Raw genomic sequence first — 23,443 nt, 5'->3', positions numbered from 1 at the left:
ACATACCTGATAGCAGATATGTTCTTGGTCCGCTGGCGGTCCAGGGCCTCTGCCCGCTCCTCCAGCTCATTCAGCTGGTCTTGGATTTGTTTGGCCTTATCCTGATCCCCCAGGTCCTCAGCCATGGCCTGCACACAGAGAAAAGTGTGTGTTTTTGGCTATGATTTGTATCAAGTCTCCCCTGACTTCCAGCATAGCCAAGCTATCTCGAATGAGGAACAAATGACAGATGTGAAAGAATACTGAAAGCAAACTTTACAAATGCAAAGTAACAATTTTTACTGCACCTACAGTAGTAACACCTTTCTGGCTCTGTGCCCCTGCTATCAGTGATGTATCATATCAGCCTTACAACCCAGGTCCTATACGGCTAACTCACTCCAACAAGGCTTGCCCCTTCTTGAGGTGAAGAATAGAAAGCCACCTAATGCATCTGGCCTTGGCAATATCACTCATCTGTTCAGACCTGATACTACAGTGCTAGATAGTATCGACAGTGCTGATACTACCCTGGGGTCTGTCTGATTATGCACCACACTGAAGTGATAAGAAAGTAAGAAGAATGGAGTACGTGAGATCAGTGTCAATTTAGAGAAAGGAAAATCCTGCCACCACTACCTTGACAGAGGGTGAAAAGTTTGATTTCCTCGTCTCCCCACAGGACAGGGAACGAGGGTGGGATGCAAATCCTTACCTTTTCCTTTAGCAGCTGAGTCTTCTTCATAGCATAGTTGGGTGGAGCTTTCCTGAACCTTTCTTTCTCTTTTACAATCTGCACCAGAGAGGAGATACCAGCAGTGAGGTATTCCTAAACTATTTCTGTAGACAGGCTAAGTGAGCCCATTTTGGAGGCAAGCAGCTAGTTAAAAGGGGGCCGCTCTTCCCACAGCAGTGGCATGCCCCAGAGAGACAGCGAGTTCATTCCAAGGGATACTATGCTGCTTCCAGGGTCACGGAGATTCTTCCGGGACAGTCTGAAGGAACATGCACCAAGAAACAGCAGCAGCCCAAAGGCCTGGTATTGTAAGGCTAGCCACTGTCCAAGAGAACAGAGATCAAAGAATTTTACCAAAATGTGTTGGAGAAAAAAAGAACTCTTGAAGGACCAAGTCTAGCAGAATACATATCTCTGGACCCTGAATATGCTTCTATACAGCTTATGACTTCAAATGAGGATGACAGAAAAAGTCCTGACAAACTGTAAACAGTGCGACAGCAGTATCAGCAGCCCCTCATCCTCGTGCAGTGGTGGCACAGCTACAGCATCGAGGTACAGGGAGGGAAAGGGCAGCCACGCTCATCTCCCGCACCAGCTCCTGTGGGCCTGCAGCCTCTGGAGCACCAGCTTTCTTACCTCTTCGATGTCCTGATCATTGAATTTATAATTAAGAGCTTCTTTAATAGATAATTCCTTCTTATTGATTTCATCTAGAGTGGGCAACTGCATGCTGGCAGAGAACATCTGGACCAAAGCATGATAAAAGCTTATATTAATATGGGATTTTGGAAAGAGAGGCTGTCACTATTTTCAGAGAAACAGCTAGGTGCTGTCTATCCACTTACCGCTTCTTTCCACTTCATGAATTCGCTTTCAGTGAATTCTTGGTTGGAGACGAACTCCAGGCGGAACACCCGCTGGTCGCTGCCATGCCTACGTGAGAGAGAGACAGCAGCTCCGAGGACGGGCACATGACCGACACACCAGCAACGCAGCCGTGCCAGTCTGTGCACCGTCTAGCTCCGGGGCTCTCCATCCTGGCTACCCGTCAGCATCATTAAGATCTATAAAAATTCCTGTGCCGAAGCACCACTGTATACATTAACTGAATCGGAATCTTTGGGAGCAGGAACCAGGCACTGAATTAACAAATAAAAGCCCCCAGATTGTTCTCATGGGCAACCAAGATTAGAAACCAAAGGAAGCAGTGGGGACAAACGGACTCGGCCAGTAATTCAAAAGTCCATTTACAATAAATCCATCCGTCAACCGCATCCAGAACATGGACTGTGCGTACCCATCTGAATGACAGGGCGAGTGCTCCCCAGAGAGGAACGGCGCGGCCTCTCTACTGGCCCCTGCGCCCACGGAGTTAAGTGAGTCAGTGCCCTTTCCTGGAAACGCTCGCTGCACACTGTGGCTGTGGCCTCCCCAGCTAGTTGTTTTTATTTAAAGATTTTATTTATTAAATTTTAGAGAGCAGTGAAGGGAGAGAAACAGTGACCAGTTGCCTCTCACAAATATGCCCTGACTGGGAATTGAACCAGTGACCTTTCGCTCTGCAGTATGACGCACAACCAACTGAGCCATACCAGCCAGGGCCCAACTAGCTCTTTTTAAACAGACCAAGAGAGAAAATGGGGGTGGGAGAAGGGAATGGCCAGAGCCCAGAAAGACCACAGTAGGCCCAGTAGAGCTGTGTCTATTACATGCTGTTTGCAATGCTCCTGGCAAACTGCTTCTATCCCTTCCTATATGGGGCTGTAGAATTTTCAGGCTCCAAGGCAGGAATTTGTGTGTCTATTTTGTTCTCTCTTCTATCCTAATGCCTAGACACTGGCACGTACCAGGCATTCAGCAAACAGCATGTTACTAAAGAGGAAACTAAGTCCAAAACAATGACCTGACTTGTCAAAGACCAGGTGAGTCAGTGACAGAGCCAGGACCAGAAGTGAGCCTCGGACCAGCTTGGGAAATGCCTCCGGGGCTCTGGGCGGGGGAATCTCACAATCTGACTTTTTCCTTCTCTGTGTTCCACCACTTCACATCCCTGGTTTCCTGAGGCAGCTACATCCCACTTTCTCTCTAGCTACAGCAGAGTAAGATTCCCTCCAAGTCCCAGAAAAACTTCACACTGGGAGAGAATGACAGCCCACCCAGACAGTGCCTGCTGGCAATGGGAGCGGAAGCTCCCACACACAAACACCTCTCCTACCGTAGTTGTAGCCCTTTGTTTGTTCTGGTGCCACCGAGCTGGTAAACTTTAGCGGTTTCCACAACACCTGTGATCTCAGCGACCTGAGTGAGAGGACAGAGACAATATTCAAACACAGACTCACTCAGAGTTCTCCGCACCGCTTCATTTGGCTCTATCAGCCTGAGACCCTGCACTGAGAGAGCCCACAGCTGCAAGGTGTTCTGAGCACCTTTCTCAGGTTTAGAACTAAGGGCCAAGTACTAGGAGCCCTGTGCCCAGAGTAAGCAAATGCCAGGAGAGGAGGTGGTTAGCCTGCAGGGGCTTGTTAGAAGCTTCCTGTTCACCTTAATTCTACTTAGGGGATGCACCTGGAGTTTCAGAGGCTGGTTTTAACAGTCAAACATGAAGGGCATGGGGGTCAGTTTCCAGTGCCAAGTTTTCCAAGGCTTGGTATGTTACAACCATACGACCAAGAGCAGAAGAGAACAAACAAGGCAAACAGCAGTGTCCCAGCCTTCTGGGCCACGGCAGCAGTGCTGGAGCCAACAAAAGAACCTCTAGTTGGTTGAGGGCTTTTTATTTTTTACAAAACCACAATATAATTTTGATCCAGAAGTCACTTAGTATGCAACATGGCACACTTTCATTTACAGCAGGTCCTCAAGTAATGTTGTTTTGTTCAGCCATTTTGTTATAATGTTGATAAAAACAAAATTGATTCCCAGCCATAACTACTGTCTGTGCGGTTTGCAACTTCTTCCTAGTCTGTGGGTTTTCACCTCCCTTTAACATTTCACATAATATTGGTATGGTGGTGATGAACTCCTTTAGCTTTTCCTTGTCTGGGAAGCTCTTTACCTGTCCTTTGATTCTAAATGATAGCTTTGTTGGGTAGAGTAATTTTGGTTGTAGGTCCTTGTTCTCCTTACTTTGAATATTTCTTACCAATCCCTTCTGACCTGCAAAGTTTCTGTTGAGAAATCAGCTGACAGTCTTATGGGAGCTCCCTCGTAAACTGCTTTTCTCTGGCTGTTTTAAGATTCTTTTTGTCTTTGACCTTTGATATTTTAATTATGTGTCTTGCTCTGGGCTTCTTTGGGTTCATCTTGTTTGGGACTCTCTGTGCCTACTGGGCTTGTATGTCTATTTTCTTCACCAGGTTTGGGAAGTTTCCCACCATTACTTTCTCATATAGGTTTTTAATTTCTTGTTCTGTTTTCTCCTTCCGGGACACTCATGATGCAAACGTTGATGTTTGCAGAGGCTCCTTATATTACCTTCAGTTTCTGGATTCTTCTTTTTGCTGTTCTGATTGGAATATAAGGAAGAAAAAATACCCAAATTGCTGTTTTGATTCTTGGCTTCATCTACTCTACTGTTGACTCCCTGTAAATCATTCCTTATTTCAGTTAGTGTATTCTTGATTTCTGACTGGTACTTTTTATGGTTTGTATGTAATTTTTTATGCTGTTGAACTTCTAAGTTCATCTATTCCTTCCCTAAGTTCCTTGAGAAAACTTACAAACAGTATTTTGAAACCTGCATCTGGTAGGCTGCTTGCCTCTATTTTACATTAGTTCTTCTGGAGTTTTGTTCTGTTCTGTCATTTGGGACACGTTTCTTTGTCTCTTCGTTTTGGGAGCTTCCCTGTGTTTGCTTCTATGTATTCAGTAGAGCTGCTGCATCTATCTCCTGGTCTTGGTAGAGTGGCCTATTGTAGTCGCCGTCCTCTATAGCCCAGTGGCACAGCCTCCTGGCTCACCTGAGACGGGCACTCCAGGTGCACTGCCCCGATGTGGGCTGTGTACATCCTCCTGTTGTAGTTGAGCCTGGATTGCTATTGGTATATCAATGGGAGGGATTAACCCTCAGGCCTATTAGCTGCCACCACTGTGGAAGATGAGCTGTACAGGGGTCCACACCATGGAGCAGGACTTACTTCAGACGGGCTCTAGTGTTCCAAGTCCCCCCTTAAGTGTGTTGTTTGTGGAGATGGTTGGGTGCTTTGACATGAACTGAAGCTGTCCACTGGGTGCACTGGCTCTGCAGCCTCCCAGAATATATAGACCAAGGTCCGCCTCCACCTGTGTTCTGCCCAGGGCCACCCCACCTGAACTATAAAGCTATCTGCAGATGGCTGCTACTTCTGCTGGGTTTGGAGGTGCCCAGGAGAGGCCAAACTGTGAACTGAGGCTGGCTGCTGCTAGTGCCGGGCCGTGGGCCACTTAGCCTAGAGGTACAGGGTATACTGAGGCCCGACGCTGCTTCTTTGACAGATTTTAGGAAAGTCTGAAGCATGAGCCAAGACAGGCCATTTGTATAGGAAAGCCTCTGGAAAGAGCTAGGGTGGGCTAGGTGATTGGCGGGCGTGGTCTCAGGGAACCATCAGGACAGGGACAAACAGTGATAGCCAGGTCATGGAGATTCAGATATGGCTCCCCTCCCCACTTGCCAGCAGCTCTGTGGAGGGAAAGCTCATCAGAGGAACAACAGCCTCTGCCTACATTTCTGTCTGGCAGAAAGCTGCCACCCGACCCCCATTCCTCTACTTCTTGCCCTAATGCCAGACACGTCAGATCCTCTCTGTATGTCTCTGGTGCCTTTTGAGTGCTGGAACTCAGAGAGTAAGTGTGAGTAAATCTGTGTATGAGCCCTTTAAGAGGAACTGTCTGGGAGTTCAGAAGCCACAATCTCTGCTGATTTTTATAATCAGACATGGGGACTCCTCTTCCTGGCACTGGAACACTGGGCTGGGTGCCTGGTGTGGGGCTGGGACGCCTTGCTCCTCAAGGGGGACCTCCGCAGCCACCTGCGTGTGGGTCCAGCTGGCTTTACATATCCCCCCCCACCAGTCTCAATATGGCTTCTTCTTTACATCCGTAGTTGTAATCTCAAGTGGTTCTGAAGAATGGGTGTTTGTAGTTTAGTTTCTGATGAGGCTGTGGAATGATGTGAGCACTGTTTACCTACGCTGCCATCTTGACCAGGAACCCCTTACTTGTTTTCATTAGTCTTTCTTAAATGTATGTATAACTCACACTATTCCAATGTTTAATATCAGATGCATTTTGGGTGTCTATTTAAATGTTTGGTGACTTTTGTGTGACCTGAAATATGTCACAGAACCTTAACTGTTGTTTATATCTATGGTAAAACTGGTTTTATTGTATTTTGTTTCCTTTAAAGTCACAGTTTTCAAAAACCTATTGACAATGTTTAGGAAGAACTTGCTGTATTTATTTTTCAAATGAACAAAGCTTCCAGATTATGTAACAACAAATACTTCGTAAAATCTCTCGCTTTTTATTTTTATACGGAAGGAAGGTAGAGAAAATCATTCCACACCTAAACCCACCAGGCCCTACGTACTCTTCCTGGCAGCACGTCACGCATGATCCCTGGTGACCTCGATCGCCACTATCCTACAGGCATCATGACTGGAGTCTATGGTCCCATCACACGGGACTAGAAGAGGGACAGATTTATGGAGTAGCTCTTACTCCCGAGTGAGAGTCATTATACTGAAAACATAGACAAGTGCCCGAGGAAAGAAACACTGACCCGGTAAACTGGTTTGCTGTTGTGGTTTCCGATGCCAATTCGTACAAAACAGCCTGTGACAGTCTTAGCGAAGAAGGGCATATGGCACCAACGCTCTAGCTTATGCCGTGATAATCGAACCCGATTCAATTCCTCAGGTAAGGAGACTGGCTGTGACTTTGGAGGGATCTCTTCTTTCCTGTGAGAAACAAGGGGCACTTGGAAAAGTGTTCATCATAAAAAGATATCAAGATGAATCAATAATACCAATTTCTTAAATCTTAACACAAAGTCCATGTGTTAAGGTTCTAGGAGAAATAAACAAGCCAAAGGGAGAGAGGGGTAAAAGAATCCTGTTCCTAAGCAGCAGTGTGAACTGTGCTGATAGTCTGTCACCCCAGATAACTGATCACAGTGAGAAAACAAATGGAAGCTCCTGGCCAACATGCAGGTGATGTGAAGTCAGTTCCTGTCGACTGGGCCGACATGGAATGTCCAGGGCTGAAGGACAACAGCCAAAGGCAGGGACATGTTTGGGAAAATGTCCTGGGCAACTCAGTTCAGAAATTCAGGGTACTGAACCAAACAGAATTCACAGCCCTATCAGAGATTTTAGAAATTACAGCAAGCTTCTCCTCAAACAGCCCACCTGCCCTAACTACCAGGCCAAAGTGCACAGAAGCTTACTCTTCCTCCTCATCAGATGACGACGTTCGGGATGAGCGGTCCGACTTTTCACTGGACTTGTCATCCTCTTCTTCCTCCTCATCATCGGAGTACACCTCACTGGTTTTTAATGGCTGTTTTTTGGCGAGAAGCTCAGCTAAAAAAAAGTGGGAAATGTTTACCTAGGGTCTTCAATGGGGAACTGAAGCATTCCTCACTTCTAACCTTTGAAAAAGAACATGGGAAATGACTTGACAGCTCCATGTTCTCTGGACTGGACTGTGATTGCTTGGACTATCTACAGAAGTGAGTTAAACCATAGTAAAAATGATTGAGGCACCAAATGTCAAGCCTCAGTAAACAAAAAAGAGCCGGGATTATTGCTAAATGGGCAGAAAGGGTTGCCAATGCTACTGACAGTTGTCTTCTATTGCACCGAAGACACTCAATGATGGGCATGTAAGATGGGAAAAACATTTATGATGTCCTCAGAGAGTGTTTGAGTGAAGCTTTGTATGGCAACTGTCTTAGCCACTCAACTTTGTTGTTGTAGATGGAAAGCAGCCATAGGCCTTGCTGGGCGGCGCGTGGTTAGAGCACTGTCCCAGTATGTCAAGGTTGCGGGTTCCATCTCTGCTCAGGGAATGTACAAGAAGCAACCAATGCACAGCTAAGTGGAACAACAAAATTGATGTTTCTCTCTCTCTCTCTCAAATCAGTTTTAAAAAGAAAGAAAGCAGCTATAGATAATTATGAGACATATGGACATCACTATATTTCAATAAAATTTTACTTATAAAAAGGCAGTCTATCAGCTGCTGTTCAATATAAAACTAAAGAGTGATTTCTAGGATATACTGTTAAGTAAAAAAAAGCAAGGTAGAGAAAAGTGCATAGCATGCTACTATTAATCTAATATAGGAGGTGAATCTGTGTCCTTTTGTTTAGGGGAAAAAAGGATACAAAAATTTTCAAGTGGTTACCTAGTTTGGGAAGAAGGCAAGGAGTGAAATAAAAAGGTCTAGTGCCAAACTTTTTTGAATATACCTTGTTTAACAGATTTGACTTTAGAACCTTGTATTTTATGTAATCATAAAACAAAATAATTTAAAAAACCTATACATCACAATCAAAATGAAGCAAAATATTAATTTGATGGCGTAACCATACAAGAAAGAACTATGACAAGAGACTTTAAAACATACCCTTTCAAAAGACTTACATATAGACAAATAGAATAAAAGCCCAGAAATAAACCCTTGTGTATATGGTCAAATGATTTTTTACAAAGGTGTGAAGACCATTCAATGGGGAAACAACAGTATTTAAAAAAAAATGGTTCTGAGGCTACCTGTCAAGATGGTGATATAGGCAGGCACAGCTTGCCTCCTGCACAACCACATCAAAATTACACTAAAATATAGAACCACCAAAACCCAGGAACATCAGAAATTGAGTTGAATGGAAGCCTGACAACTACGGAATTGAAGAGCCCACATCCATCCAGACTGGAGGAAGGGGCGTGGACGGGGAACATGCTGGCCCCATCCCCACATGGATAAAAATTAAAGATGGATGTCTTGGGAGTAAGTAGTCCCAGACCCACACCAAGTCCCCAAACCAGGATTTCAGTGCCAGGAAGATAAGTCCCCACAACTTCTGGCTGCAAAAACCAGCAGGGAATGAGTCAGTGAATGAGGCTGCTGGAGCCCTGAGCAGTTCCTCTTGGGGAACCCGCACATGGACTCATCTACTCAGACTCACTCTTTCTGAGCTCCAGCACCCTGGTGGCAGCATGAAGGGCATCAGTGGTACACAGGTAGAGACTGAAGGGTCTGGCACTGGGGTGAGCAGAGGCCATTGTCCCTTTGCTCAGATCTCCCCTTGCAGGCTGGTGCCATATCTGATACTCCATCAACCTGGCCAACACTGTGTGACCCACCTTGGAGATCCACAGAGGCTCTACTCCACACAACTTATGGGCCTACCCAAGCTGCTTTTCCATAAGAATGGCCCCCTCATGGCTCCTAAATCCTATCAAAACAAGCAACAGCTAGCTTCAATGAACCGTAATGGCAGCCAGATTAGAATCACAGCTTGGTTTCACCTGGGAATGTCCAAGCCCAACACAAGCAGCAGCCATCTCAGATTGCTCTATAGCTCAGGCAGGTGACCTGGGTGAAATACCGGTAGGGCCTGACCTTGGTCTGCACCACCCAGGAAACCCTAGGGCCAGCGCACCCAGTGGACAGCTGCAGACCACGTCAGAGCACCACCACCCTGCCCCTGCACAGCTGATCCTCCACAGAGGATGGAGGTTGGTGGTCAGTGGTCACAGCCAATCCTTGCAACTGACTGGCCTGGTAAATCCCTCCCACTGACCTGCCAACAGCAATCAAGGCTCGACTACAAGAGGGTGTACTCAGCCCACACAAAGGGCGCACCTCAAGTACCCAGCTTAGGTGATAGGGGAGGCTGTGCCACTGGATCCTACAGGACACCTACTACATTAGGCCACACTACCAAGATTGGGATTTAGCAGCTCTACCTAATACATAGAAACAAATGCAGGGGGCAGCCAAAATGAGGGGACAAAGAAACACGGCCCAAATGACAGAGAAGAACAAAACTCCAGAAAAAGAACTAATGTAAAATGGAGACAAGCAATCTACTAGATGCAGAGTTTAAAACACTGGTTATAAGGATGTTCAATGAACTTAGGGGAAGAGTTAATGAAGTTTGTGAGAACTTCAACAAAGAGATTAAAAAACATGGAGATAGAAAATATAAAAAAGAACCAATCAGAAATAATGAATACAAAAAGTTAAATGAAGAATACATCACAGAGAAGCAGCAGTAGAGTACATGAAGCAGAGGATCAAATCAGTGATCTGGAAAACAAGCAAGCAGAAAACACCCAATCAGAACAGCAAAAAGAAAAAAACGAGGATAGTTAAGGAGCCTCTGGGACAACTTCAAGCATATCAACATTAGCATCATGGAGGTGCTGGAAGGAGAAGAGAAAAAGTAATTGAAAACCTATTTGAACATATAATGATGGAAAACTTCCCTAATCTAAAGAAGAAAATAGACATACAAGTCTGGGAAGCACAGAGTCCAAAACAAGGCAAATTCAAGAGGCCCACACTAAGACGCATCATAATTAAAATGCCAAAGAGTAAAGACAAAGAGAGAATCTTAAAACATCAAGAGAAGAGCAGTTAGTTACCTACAAGGGAGCACCCATAAGATTGTTGGCTGATTTCTTAACAGAAACTTTGCAGGTCAGAAGGGACTGGTAAGAAATATTCAAAGTGATGAAAAGCAAACACCTACAACCAAGATTGCTCTCCCCAGCAAAGCTATCATTTAGAATTGAAGGACAGATAAACAACTTCCCAGGTAAGAAAAGCTAAGGAATTCATCACCACCAAACAAGTATTACAAGAATTGATAAAGGTTATTCAAGATGGAAAGATAAAAGAAATAAAATGGTCATAAATGCACATCTATCAAAATGGATAAGAAAACAGGCCCCTAACATATGCTGTTTACAAGAGATTCATTGAGATCATAGGGCACACCAACTGAAAGAGATGAAAAACGGTATTTCTTTTTCTTTTTTTATCCTCACTTGAGGACATGCTTATTGATTTTAGAGAGAAAGAAAGGGAGGGAAACACTGATGTGAGAGAAACATCAGTCGGCTGCCCCTTGTATGCACTTTGAATCTGCAACTTAGGCACATGCCTCGACCAGGAATCGAACCTGTGATCTTATGCTCCAGCCAACTGAGTCACCTTTGGCCAGAGCAAAGAAGACATTTGTCGATAATGGAAACAAACAAACAAAAACAAAACTGGTGTAGGAATACTTGTACCATACAAAACAGATATTAAACAAAGGTTTAACCAGTGATAATGAAGGATCCAGCAACTTGACCTCTGGGTATTTACCTGAGAAGCCCAAAACACTAAATTGAAAAGACATATGCATCCATAGATTCACTGAAATGTTATTTACAATAGCCAAGATATAAAAGCAACCTAAGCATCCATCCACAGATGAATGGATAAAAAAAGTGGTGTATATACACAGTGAAATGACTCAGCCATAAAAAAAGAATGATATCTTGCTATCTGCAACAACATGGATGGACCTACAAGGTATTACACTGAGTGTGATAAGCTAGATAGAGAAAGACATACTATTTCACTTCTATGTGAAATCTAAAGAACACAATAAATGAACAAACAGACCAGAAGACTCAATGATACAAAGAACATTTTGACAGCTGCCAGATGGAAGAGGAATTTGGTGGGGGAATGGTTGAAAAAGGTGGAGGGATTAAGAAGTATTATACGAATTGGCAGTTACAACGCAGCATAGGGAATATAGTTGATGATACTGTGATAACTATCTACTCTGCGAGATGAGCACTACATTCATCGAGGTGACCACTTTGTAAGTCATATAGATGTCTAATCACTGGGTTGTGCACCTGAGACTAATACAATATTGTATACCAACTGTAAGATAAATTATTTATAAATATCCCAGCTCTGGACACTGAAAAGGCTTAGACGTAATGGCCAACCCAGTAGCACGAGCACTTGCTGGGCCTAGACCGTGATGTCTAAATACAATGTCTCAGGAGAAAGAAACCAGGGTTCCTTAGAGGGATGGCTGACTCCAAATCCAGAAAGCAAGACAGGTATTAAATACTGGGGGTCTCATGTCAAAAGGACTCGGGCTACAACTAGTAATAATAATAACAACAACAACTTCAATAGATTAAAATGCATAAAGTATCTTAAAATCCATGACTTCCCAGGGTTAATTCAAAATTAACAAACAAACTTCGCTGGTCACCTTTGGAAGTTGTTAAGGAACTATCTCATTCTTCTGAAAACTAGTATAGCAAAAAAAAAAAAAAAAATCAAGCACTATTCTGCCTTTCCCATAAAAAATAGCACCTGTAACTATTGAGCATAGTAACTAAATAGCTGATGAGAAGTTTCTGTTTATAAAAGTAGATCAGAAAATAAATGAAGAAAGAATAATAGAGCAGAACATTATCACCCTTTTGCAACTCATAATAAATTAAATGAACTAGGTAATACTTATCAATGACTGTTGGGACAGAACATACTATTATTTCCAGCTCTTCATCCTTCCCTGTATTCATGCCCTTTGCCATGTGACTCAGTGGTTCCTCCCAGCTGTTAATGTTGGGCTTGGTCACATGACTTGCTTTGATCAATGGAATGTGCACACACCGGACACTACCCATTCCAAGTCTAGGCCATAAGAAGCTTCTCTTGCTTCTCCTTGCCTTTATCATACTTCAGCGGCCATCACCATGAGAAGAATGTACCTTAGTTATACTGGTCTGAGGTTGGAGAAAGATAGGTGGAACAGACCTGGTTCTATCCTAAACCTTGGGGACAATCCCAGCTCGACCTGTAATTTAGGCAACCCCTAGCTGAATTGCAGATGCATGAGTAAGAACAAATGACTGTTTATCTAAGTTGGGGGTGGTTTGTTCTTTCACATTATTATGATAAAAATTAAGTGAGAGCTGGTAATATCACAAAACGAGAGACAAGCTGATATTCTGGGTCTCCTGATACCTGCCCTGGCTGCTGTGGCTCAGTGGACTGAGTGCCAGCCTGTGAACTGAAATCACAGGTTCGATTCCCAGTCAGGGCACATGCCTGGGTTGCAGGCCAGTTCCCCAGTTGGGGGTGTGTGAAAGGCAACAGACTGATGTATCTTTTACATATTGATGTTTCTCTCCCTCTCTGTCTCCTTCCCTTCCCCTCTCTCTAAAAGTAAAATAAATAAAATCTTAAAAACTCAGCCTTCTTCCCAAAAGCAAAACAGAAACAGAATAAATCCAAATCTGCCCAATTCTCTAGCTCCAACTATGAATTACAGGAATTTTGAGGGACCAGAAGAACACATTCAACACCACCAATGTAATGTACTCAGCATCTGTGAGAAGCTAAGGATAAATGACCTGGTTTCTTCAACAAATAAGCTGGAAGGGGCTAAAAAAGAGAGATGGACAGGAGAACCTATAGATTAAGTAACTCTGGGGATATGGAAACAAATCACAATGTCTGGATTTTATATACAATCCTTATTCAAATGATCAAATTAGTGTATTTTAATTAGAAAACAACCAGAGAAATTTGAACTCTGACTAGATATTTGGATAAAGGAATATAATATTAAGGGATTCGCTGTTACCATTTTTAGGTAATGTACTGGTATTATAGTTCTATTTAAAACAAGAGTCTCTATCTTTCCAATACTCTGAATTACGGCCGAAACACAATGGCGTTGGGGTTTACTGGACGCGAGGGCAGAGGGAGTGCAGCTTTAACAAGACCGGCCACGCGTTGCCGTTATTCTCCTGCACCGCTCGGACCTGGCGGCGCAGATGTGGGGTGAAAACCGCCAGGCTTGCCCGGCCCAGCAGTTTCATCACCAGGAGTCCGACTTACTGATGGAGCCCCACAGCAGTCGCAGTGTTAGTTTTTCCACTGTACATCTGTGCATTTTCTCTTTAGGCGACAGAACCTTTAAGACATCTGTGTGTGTAGTTACTCAGTCTTTATGAACCATTGTACTCAGTTAGTGCATGCTGTGCTATGACTCCAGTGGACCTTATCTACACTGACATAACCTAAAAAAAGATCAAAACAAAAACCAAAAAACTGCCTTCAATTTTTTTGTATTCCAGAGAGATAGGAAGGGGAAGAGATAGAAACATCAATCAGGTGCCTCCCATACATGCCCTGATTGGGCACCAAACCCACAACCTAGGCACGTGCCCTAACCAGGAATCGAACCCACGACCTTTGGTCAATGCTCCAACTAACCAAGCCACACCACCTAGGGACTAAATAAAGATTTTTATTGTAACTCCTAAAAAACAAAACAAAACGATTGGCCATGCACTGACTGTTGAGGCTGGGTGACGATGGATTCATGGAGGTTCATTACACTATACTCTGTATGTGTTTGGAATTTCCCACAATAAAGAACTGAGAAATGGGAAAAAGAAAAACAGGCACCAGGAAGTCAAATCATATATGTGACCAAAGATACAAAGTAGCATTGTATTTTTCCCACTTACCTGTTCTGTTCTTCCGTTTCTCTCTCTCTGCTTTTAGCTCCTCCATGGCTTGAGATTTCTTATCTAGTTTCTCATCCCGTTTGGAACGCCGTTCCTTGTTGTGGGATGTTACCTGGGAAGGAAAGATCCATAGGATGGCTCTATTTACTAAGTGCCGATAAATCTTCTATCCCCAACAATCACTTAGTTCTTTACTGTGAATCTACACTGGCTGCAGAAACTGAAAGTTGCTTAAAGGGAGAGAGCATCCTCTTGTGGACAAAGAGGATAGAGAAGTAAAATCAACCCCTGGCTTTCCTACCTAAAGAGCAGAAAGCTTAAGAATTAAAGCAGGACTTTCAAGGACACCCTAGATCATAGCTAATATTTGCTGATTAATATAGACCTGTCTTTTATATACACACACTCAAAACAGAGATTTTACTCTTAGGATAACGACATCCATCAAATCTCTTACCTGAGATTCCTGAATCTGTGTCAGCTTTTTCTTTTCCTGCTCTTCTTCTTGCTTTTTCTTTTTTTCTTTCTTTTCTTTCTTTTTGGCTGTTTTGAGTTTTTTCTTGATTTCAAATCTGGTTAAAAGATATTTGTTTGGTTTTTAAGTGGCAATGAAACATTTCTAAAGACTGATATCTATTAGATAGGAGAAAGGAAGTAAGTAGAAGGAAGGAGTTAATAAACCTTTTGGCTTCTTGCAACAAACTCCAATGTACAAGTATCATAAAGAATATTGAATATATGTACACCAAAAGTACTTAAAAGCATTAAGCTGGAATAGATTTGAAATGAGGGAAAATATTCAGGATCCTATTATATCCTGTTGGTAACACACAGCTCTTCCCCGTCCTTCACATAATAAAGTAATTGATTTCAAATCACCAATGGCATTCCACCAGAAACAGAATGAAACCACAGACAACCACTGACAACCATTTTGAAGTGCTCAAGACAAAGGTTGTATTTGAACAAGTTTGTTTCCCCTCTTTCATTAGAAAAAATGCCTCCACCTCTACCCCAGCAAACATATCAATATATATGCTAGCTCTTAAACAAATGCAATCTAGGCTCCCTCCTTATAACAGAAATCAGGCTTTTATGAAATAAAACTTTTTTCCTGGTGAATTTAAGGAACTTTATGGGTGGGATAAAGGAATATAATAAATATTAGCCCTGGCTGGTGTGGCTCAGTGGATTGAGCACTGGCCTGTGAACCAAAGGGTCACAGGTTCGATTCCCAGTCAGGGCACATGCCTGGATTGTGGGTTTGGTCCTCAACCCAGGTGCACATGGAAGACAACCAACTGATGTTTTTCTCTCACACTGATGCTTCTCTCTCCCTTCCTCTATAAAAGCAATGAATAAATGTCTTCAGGTGTGGGTAAAAAAAAAATCCTCACTTTTCTGTGAATGGCTTAGAACTTCTATCTTAATTATCATCACTGTAAAACATTTTTCCAGTCACTAAAAAAAAGTCACTTAATCAGCCAACTGCCTCATTCACATGAGATAAAAAATATAAAAACCAAAATATAATAAAAATCTTGAGATAAGCCACCCATTACTCTTGAGCTTCTTTGATTTTCTCATAGGGCCCTATTGGCCTTATGTAAGAAATCTCTGTTTTCCATAGTTCAGAAATACAAATTATAAAAGTCATCCCAAACCACCTGGCAACTTTGGCACAGTTTGTTAAGTCTTGTTTGTTCCAGTACAGGCAACCTCAGAAGCATTCACACTGAAACCAAATGCCTATTAGCTGCTAACTAAAAGCCAAATATTCTTCTTTAGGATGATAACGCACCACAGTTAACATGGTCTCTAGGAGGGACTAACAGACTCGCAGGTAAGTAGAACTAACTGCTGTCAAAGAAAAGGCTTCTATTTTATGGTATGATATTAGGTAGATATGGAAAAATCCTAGTTTTGAGGATAATTTTATTTCCTGAGACAAAAGCTAAGTTTATTTTTACCTTAAAATTCTCTTAGGAGTTAAGGAAGAACTTTTGCCATTTAAACATGGCTTCTGAATATCAAACAGCAACTTAACATTTGAGGGTTTAAAAAATACAAAGACCATGGTGAAAAGGTAGAGAAATACCTAATTTGTACATAACGATGGTAAATCCCAACTCCTAATTAAATCCTGTGGAGACAGGCCTCCAAATGTGAATTCTGGGAAATGATTTTATTATTTCATTTAATCATTAAGGAACTACAACCTTACCTTCTTTTCAACACCTCCCTCTTCTCTATGCGGTTGAACAGTTCTTGCTCTCTTTCCTTCTCCGTCATCTGCTCCAGACGAGCCCTGTCTTCCTCATCTCCCATGAGGTCCTCTCCGTAGCCATCGTGGAACTCTTCATCTTCTGAAGAAGAGTCTGAGTCTGAACTCGAGGAGGAGCTGTTGCTGTCAGAATCAGACACTTCGCCTGCAGCAAAGACCCAAACACAAGATCAGGCTCTGCCAGAGAAGAGAGGCCACAGGCGACTGTCCTAGGTAAAGTGGTATGTGGCCATCCCAGCTCCCTTGATCTGCCTTTGGCAAATGTAAACACAGGTTAGGGAAACTGAGGCTGGAATATAAGTCAGAATGTTCTTTGTAATTTAAATTTTTATTGTGAAAAGAACTGCAGACCCAAAGAATAAAGTTGCAAGAATACATCTTTTAACTTAGGTTCATCCATTGTTAATATTGCTAATTTACTTTTTCTACATATATAAAATAATGCATATGTTTTTACTGTTCATTTTGCTGAACTGAAAGTTGCAGAGATTGTAAGCCTTTATCCCTGAACATTTCTAAAAAAGAGTCTTTTCATAACCCATTTGTAACTATCAAATTCAGGAAATTTAACATTGATGCAATACCCTTATCTAACATACCTCATATTCAAATTTCACCAGCTATTCTAACAAGCGCTTTTACAGCCACTTTGCAGCCAAAGGACTCAATGTAGGATCACACATTGCTTTGGTTGCCATGTTTCTCTACTACCCTTTAACCCGCAACAGCCATTTTTTGGGGGTCTTATCTTTCATGCCACTAAATTTTTTTCCATGCCATTGAATTTTTGAAGAATATAAGCCCCCAAATCATCTAATAGAATTTTATGAACCCTGGCTGGTCTGGCTCAGTGGGTTGGAGCATCGTCCTGTGAGCCAGCAGTTTGTAGATTTGGTCCCCAATCAGGGCACCTGAAAGAAGCAACCAGTCAATATTTCTTTTTCTTTTTTTTTTCTCTTTTTTTTTCCTTATTGTCCTCTCGTGCCTTTAAGAACCAGCCCTAAACTCAGGATGGCCCTCCTAAACTGAGAGGGAGATTGCTGTGTGTCCTGCCAGACTCCCCTGTTACAACTGAGCACAGGGGAGCAAAGAAAGCACAGGCCAGGACAATCAGTATTTCCTTCTCGCATCAATGTTTCCCTCTCTCTTTCTCCTTCCCTTCCCTCTCTCTAAATCCAATAAGCATGTCCTTGGGTGAAGAGTACAAAATGAATAAAGAACATTTATGAGGTGATAATGAAAACATTCTTTGAGCAGTAGCTACCACATACAGGTACTGAGCAATTAAAATGTGGCTGGTGCAATTAACTGAGACACACAATTTTTAGGTTTTAATTAATTCAAATTTAACTAGCCACAGTTATCAAATGCCCCAATTTGCTTTGGTTGGCTTCACCAAGCACTATCTAGGTTATAAATTTTTGGCACAAATACTCCCTAAGTGATGGTGTCCTTTTCAAAGTATCACTTCAGGAGACACCTGCCATTTGTTCTGTTACTGATGATATTAATTTGGATTTCTGATTAAGGTGGCATTGCCCACATTTCTTCTTTGTAAAGGCATTTTGTTTTCTCCTTTGTAGTAAGTGTAATAGGGAGAGGCTTTGAGACCGTAAACATCTTGCTCTCCAACAAACTCTCACCTAGTAGTTTTAACACTAGCTGACAATTCTTGAGTAAACCAATTATTACTGTGATGGTTGAAAAATGGTGATTTTTCTATCCTTTCTTCTACATTTATTAGTTGATGTTTTAAAAAAAATCAATGTTTTAATGAGTTATTAAATTGATTAGTGAATTCCTAGTAAAGAACATTTTTTTACTGGGTTTTGTATCCGGTTTAAGGATTTTCCTCCTCTGTCAGACAATGCGTAAGAAAGAGGGAAGGGAAGTACTCAGGGTAAAGTGAGAGCAATGCAGGGGCTCCTTAGGGGTTTCCTCCTGGATGAGTTTCACAGACCTTATTAACCTTCAGAACTGCATGTACTTTTCTTGCTTCATTTGAAGTCTCGAAAGATCCGTGACTACAGAAAACATTATGAACTGCTATAATGCTGCACTTCCCCCTCCACTTCTGACTCTGCTTCTCAAACCCCACGACGGTGGGAGTGAACCCCCACGGTCTGGCTGCCTGGCTCACCTTCCTCAGGGGCTGAGCTCTCGGCTGAGCTGTCTTTGTCCGAACTGCCCGAGGAAGCTGTTTTATTAGCCTGTTTCTTCATGGTTCCTTTCTTCTCTATTTTTCTGGCCTTTCCTTTCTTCTTATTTTTATTGCTCCCAAATGTCCACTAAAAGGAGAAAAAAAAAAGGAAAAACAAAACAGACATTAGTGGGAAAAGCTGGAAGATTCAAGAGTTAAGAGTCTCTGATGTTGGGCAAAATGATTGATTACAAGAGTCTTTATTGCTTTGGACCCAAAATAAATATACTTTACATGAAGATATGAATATGATTTCTAATTTCTCAGAGGAAGTAGGTAATTGATACAATTTAATTAGTGCACTTTTATCACAACAGAAAAACAAAGATGTCAATTAAACAAAGATATTAACTAAAACACATTTGTTACAGAAATCAGGTTCTAATGTTTCCTGTGGCAGAGAGGGCGTGATTGCTAGGGGTTGGCACGTCTGGTGTGAATATGCAGAGAATGGTTTACTTCTGGAGTGGAGTATGGGAAGGCAGGGAATAAAGCTCGTCAGCAGAAGAAAACCCCAGAAGCACAGGGAGGAGGGAGGAGGGAGGAGGGGGGAGGGAGGACGGGGAGGGAGGAGGGAGGAAGGAGGAGGGAGGAGGGAGGAGGGGGGAGGGGAGGGAGGACGGGGAGGGAGGAGGGAGGAGGGAGGAGGGGGAGGGAGGAGGGAGGAGGGGGAGGGAGGAGGGAGGAGGGAGGAGGGAGGAGGGAGGAGGGAGGAGGGAGGAGGGAGGAGGGAGGAGGCCCAGCTTTGGCAAGGACCGTAACACTGTACCAACTCCAAAGAGGAGGAAGGTAAAGAAGATCATTTTATATGTGTGTGTATGCATCTTAAAAAAATCTCCATATATTATATACAAGATATTTTAAAATGGAATCATAAGTAAGAGATTCCACACATCTAAATGTAAGGAACCTGCAGTCTGCATTATGAAAATAACAGGCAAATGACATTACAGGTCATCATTTCATGGCCAAAACAAAAAACAAGCAAAACACACACACGAAACACTTAAACAGGCATTTTAATTATAAGGCTGAAAGACCATTCGACTGTTTTAAAAATTCATGAAGACAAGTTATATTAAACTACACCTCCTTTGATATTTTAACTTGTATATTTAGGAGAATGATTTTAGATGAAGAATACTTTATTTGGGGGCTTTATGTACTATAAAGAACAATCTTTTCAGCATCACAGGTTGAATTATAACTCTGTTATTAACATAAAGTTTCTATATCTAATAGTCAACAAATGCAGCAAGTCTTTTGCTCCTACAATGTTATCACAACCGCTACTTCACAATGGCTAATATCACAAGTTAAGTTTATTTTTTTTTGTGGGGGGTTGGAGAAGTTGTTCTGATGAGCTTTCCCTTTCAGAAATGGTCCATATGAGCTATTCTTAAGAACCAGAGTCTGCTAGTTTAATTTAATAAAATACTGTGAAAGAGTACTATTTTAATCTTCTGATTTTTCCATTTTAAATTTACTTAGTTATTCAAATTGCCACTTTACTTTTGTACTCAAGAGCTAGGGAAATGGTACAAATGAAAATAAAAACACGTTATAGAATGTTAGATACTTTAAATGAATGTTGATTTCCCTTTGTAAGTTAATTTACTTCTCAAACTTGCACGTTTCAACACCTACATCATTTAGAAAGAAATCCTAATGCTTCTCTCTTCTAAAGCCTATTTCCCAATCATTTCAACATGTTTTCCTTTTTCTTTTTATAAATATGTTTTATTTTTCAGTTATAGTTGACACAGTATTATATTGGTTTCAGGTGTAAAACCCAGTGACAAGACATTCATATAACTTACAAAGTCATCACCCTGATAAATCTAGTACCCACCTGACACTGTACACAGTTAGCACATTACTGATTATATTTCCTATGCTGTACTTTACATCCCCACAACTATTCTGTCCAATTCTACTTCTTAATCCCTTCATCTTTTTCACCCATTGTCCCAAACCCCTCACATCTGACAACCATCAAAATTTTTCTGTATTGAGTCTGTTACTGGTCTGCTTATTATTTTGTTTTTTTAGGTTCCACATACAAGTGAAATTATATGACATTTGTCTTTCTCTGTCTGACTTATTTATTCAGTACCATGTTGTTGCAGATGGCAAGATTTCATTTTTTTTAATGGTTGAATCATATTTCATCGACATGCACCATTTTTTAAATTCATTCATTACTGATGGACACAGGTTGTTCCCATATCTCAGCTACTGTAAATAATGCTGCAATGAACGTATAGATGTGTATGTCTTTTCAACTGAGTGTACTGAACTTCTTCAGATAAATACCAAGAAGTGGAATTGTTGGGTCCTTCATTATCTCTTGTTATAGGCTTTGTATTAAAGTCTATTTTGTCTGGTATAAGTGTTGCTACCTCAGCTTTTTTGTTTGTTCCCATGAAATATCTTTTCCATCCTTTACTTTCTTTTCAGTCTGTGTCTTTTGATCTGAAGTGAGTCTCTTGTAGACAGAGTATGAGTGGGGGCCCCCAAAACCAGAATTATCTTCTGGAGGGTGGGCCCCCTGTAGTACAGGCTTCCCCAACTAGGTGAGTGTTCTAGGAACCCATCTGTATCAGTGTACCAGCAGCTGCTGTTGTTGAAGAGGCTGCATTTGGTTTCAATTAATTTTTTTTTGAAGACTCAATGCATTTGCCTATTTCATGATGGATGATTTATGAGCGTACCTGCCCACACTGTGCTGAGTGTTCAGCAGTTTTTGACCAAAATAATGACATGATCCCTACGCCCCACCCTCCCTATTCACTTGTTCTTGCCCTAAGCAACCATTTTTTGTTGTTGTTTCCCAGAATGAAAAAAAGTCCTTAAAGGGAAAGGTTTTGCTGACGTTGAAGAGGTGAAACAAAAACAGCAGAAGCACTAAAGTGCATCAAAATTACTGAGTTCAAAAACTGTTTTGAGCAGTGGGGAAAAAAAGGTTCAATAGGTGTAGGGCATCAAATGGAGAATACTTTGAAGGTGACTGAAGTTTAAACATGTAAGAGTACACAATTTTTAAATTCATTTATTCTGGGGTTTTTTTGGTCCCCTCATATGTAAGGGTCTTCATTTCTTATTCATTTAGCAACCCTATGTATTTTGATTGGCACATATAATCTATTTGTTTTTAAAGTAATTATTGGGGACTTCTGCCAAGATGGAGGCGTAGGTGGAAGCACTGTGTCTCCTCCCACAACCAATTAAAAACAACAAAGTTTTAGCAACAAAAACGCAGCCAAAACCACAGAAAATTGAACTTCACGGAAGTCTGACAACAACGAACCTTTCAGCCATACCGGTAAGAGGGTCAGAGTCAGCAGCAGAGCTGGGTTGGGCAGGAAAGATCCACTGGACCAACCCGGGTGCGCGACCCAGGCGCGCCAGCAGCCATAGGTGGATCCCAGGTGTGGAGAAGCGGGCAGACCCACTGAGGGCGCGGGGCGGCGGACTCACTGAGGGCTGACCATGGTCACACATTTGTGCGCAGATAAACCGGCAAAGGAGCGAGCAGTGAGACAGACCATGCAGGCCCAGTGGCAGGAAGCGGCAGAGGGGACTGCCATTGTCCCTCTCTGACCCCGCCCCCACCTGCAGCTTCACAAACCAGCGACCTGGGTGGCCCCACCCTGGTGAACAACTAAGGCTCCGCTCCTCATACCTAATAAGCACGAACAGATCAAAACATGGCTCAAGAACAACTCAGAGCCCCAGAGCCAATAAATCTAAGTGAGGAAGAAATAGCCAAACTTTCAGATGCACAGTTCAAAACACTGGTGATCAGGATGCTCACAGAACTGGTTGATTTTAATCACAAATTAGAGGAACATATGAAGGCTAAACTAATTGAAATGAATGGAAATGCACAGGAAACCAATAGTAATGGAAAGGAAACTGGGACTCAAATCAAAGGAGTGGACCAGAAAGAGGAAAAAAATGACCAAACAGAAAAGAAAATAGAAACAAGAATTCAAAAAAATGAGGAGAGGCTTAGGATCCTCCAGGACATCTTTAAATGTTCCAACATCCAAATTATAGGAGTACCAGAAGGGGAAGAGGAACAGCCATGAGTGGAAAATTTATTTGAACAAATAATAAAGGAGAATTTCCCCAATCTGGCAAAGGCAACAGACTTCCAGGAAATCCAGGAAGCCCAGAGAGTCCCAAAGAAGTTGGACCCAAGAAGGAACAAACCAAGGCACACCATAATTACATTAGCCAAGACTCAATGAGAGAGAGAATCCTAGAAGCAGCAAGAGATAAGGGGACAGTCACCTACAAAGGAGTTCCCATCAGACTGTCAGCTGATTTCTCAAAAGAGACCTTACAGGCAAGAAGGGGCTGGAAAGAAGTATTCCAAGTCATGAAATCCAAAGACCTACATCCAAGATTGATCTATCCAGCAAAGCTTTCATTAAGAATGGAAAGACAGACAAAGTGCTTCTCAGATAAGATCAAATTTAAGGAGTTCATCATCACCAAGCCCATATTATATGAAATGTTAAAGGGACTTATCTAAGAAAAAGAAGATAAAAAAGATTAACAGTGAAAGGACAGCAAACTCACAGTTATTAACAACCACACCTAAAACAAAAGCAAATTAAGAGGACAGCTAGATCAGGAGCAGAACCATAGAAATGAAGATCTCATGGAGGGTTAGCAACAGG

General features: G+C 42.1%; 1 protein-coding gene and 1 non-coding gene across 2 annotated transcripts in view; both read right to left on the bottom strand.

Annotated features, from left to right (window-relative positions):
• RTF1 (RTF1 homolog, Paf1/RNA polymerase II complex component) overlaps nucleotides 1-23,443 on the bottom strand; it is a 52,655-nt gene that overhangs the window by 5,538 nt on the left and 23,674 nt on the right. The window contains exons 3-13 of the mRNA XM_037161722.2: nucleotides 18,693-18,840; nucleotides 16,493-16,697; nucleotides 14,726-14,840; nucleotides 14,269-14,380; nucleotides 7,143-7,278; nucleotides 6,477-6,654; nucleotides 2,934-3,016; nucleotides 1,564-1,651; nucleotides 1,355-1,462; nucleotides 695-772; nucleotides 7-128 (exon numbers count right to left, since the gene is read on the bottom strand). Coding sequence (XP_037017617.2) covers nucleotides 7-128; nucleotides 695-772; nucleotides 1,355-1,462; nucleotides 1,564-1,651; nucleotides 2,934-3,016; nucleotides 6,477-6,654; nucleotides 7,143-7,278; nucleotides 14,269-14,380; nucleotides 14,726-14,840; nucleotides 16,493-16,697; nucleotides 18,693-18,840 — 1,373 coding nt within the window. The remainder of the gene's footprint in view (nucleotides 1-6; nucleotides 129-694; nucleotides 773-1,354; nucleotides 1,463-1,563; nucleotides 1,652-2,933; nucleotides 3,017-6,476; nucleotides 6,655-7,142; nucleotides 7,279-14,268; nucleotides 14,381-14,725; nucleotides 14,841-16,492; nucleotides 16,698-18,692; nucleotides 18,841-23,443) is intronic.
• On the bottom strand, nucleotides 17,523-17,662 carry LOC119061331 (small Cajal body-specific RNA 11). Its single transcript, XR_005084760.1, has one exon. It is a non-coding gene; the product is annotated as a small Cajal body-specific RNA 11 (non-coding RNA).

The sequence above is a fragment of the Artibeus jamaicensis genome, unplaced genomic scaffold (genome assembly GCF_021234435.1).
Source record: "Artibeus jamaicensis isolate MK-2021 breed Jamaican fruit bat unplaced genomic scaffold, CSHL_Jam_final contig_1132, whole genome shotgun sequence".
In the NCBI taxonomy this organism is placed as follows: Eukaryota; Metazoa; Chordata; class Mammalia; order Chiroptera; family Phyllostomidae; genus Artibeus; species Artibeus jamaicensis.
The sequence above is the reverse complement of the archived record's forward strand: the minus strand, read 5'-3'. Positions and strand labels throughout refer to the sequence as shown.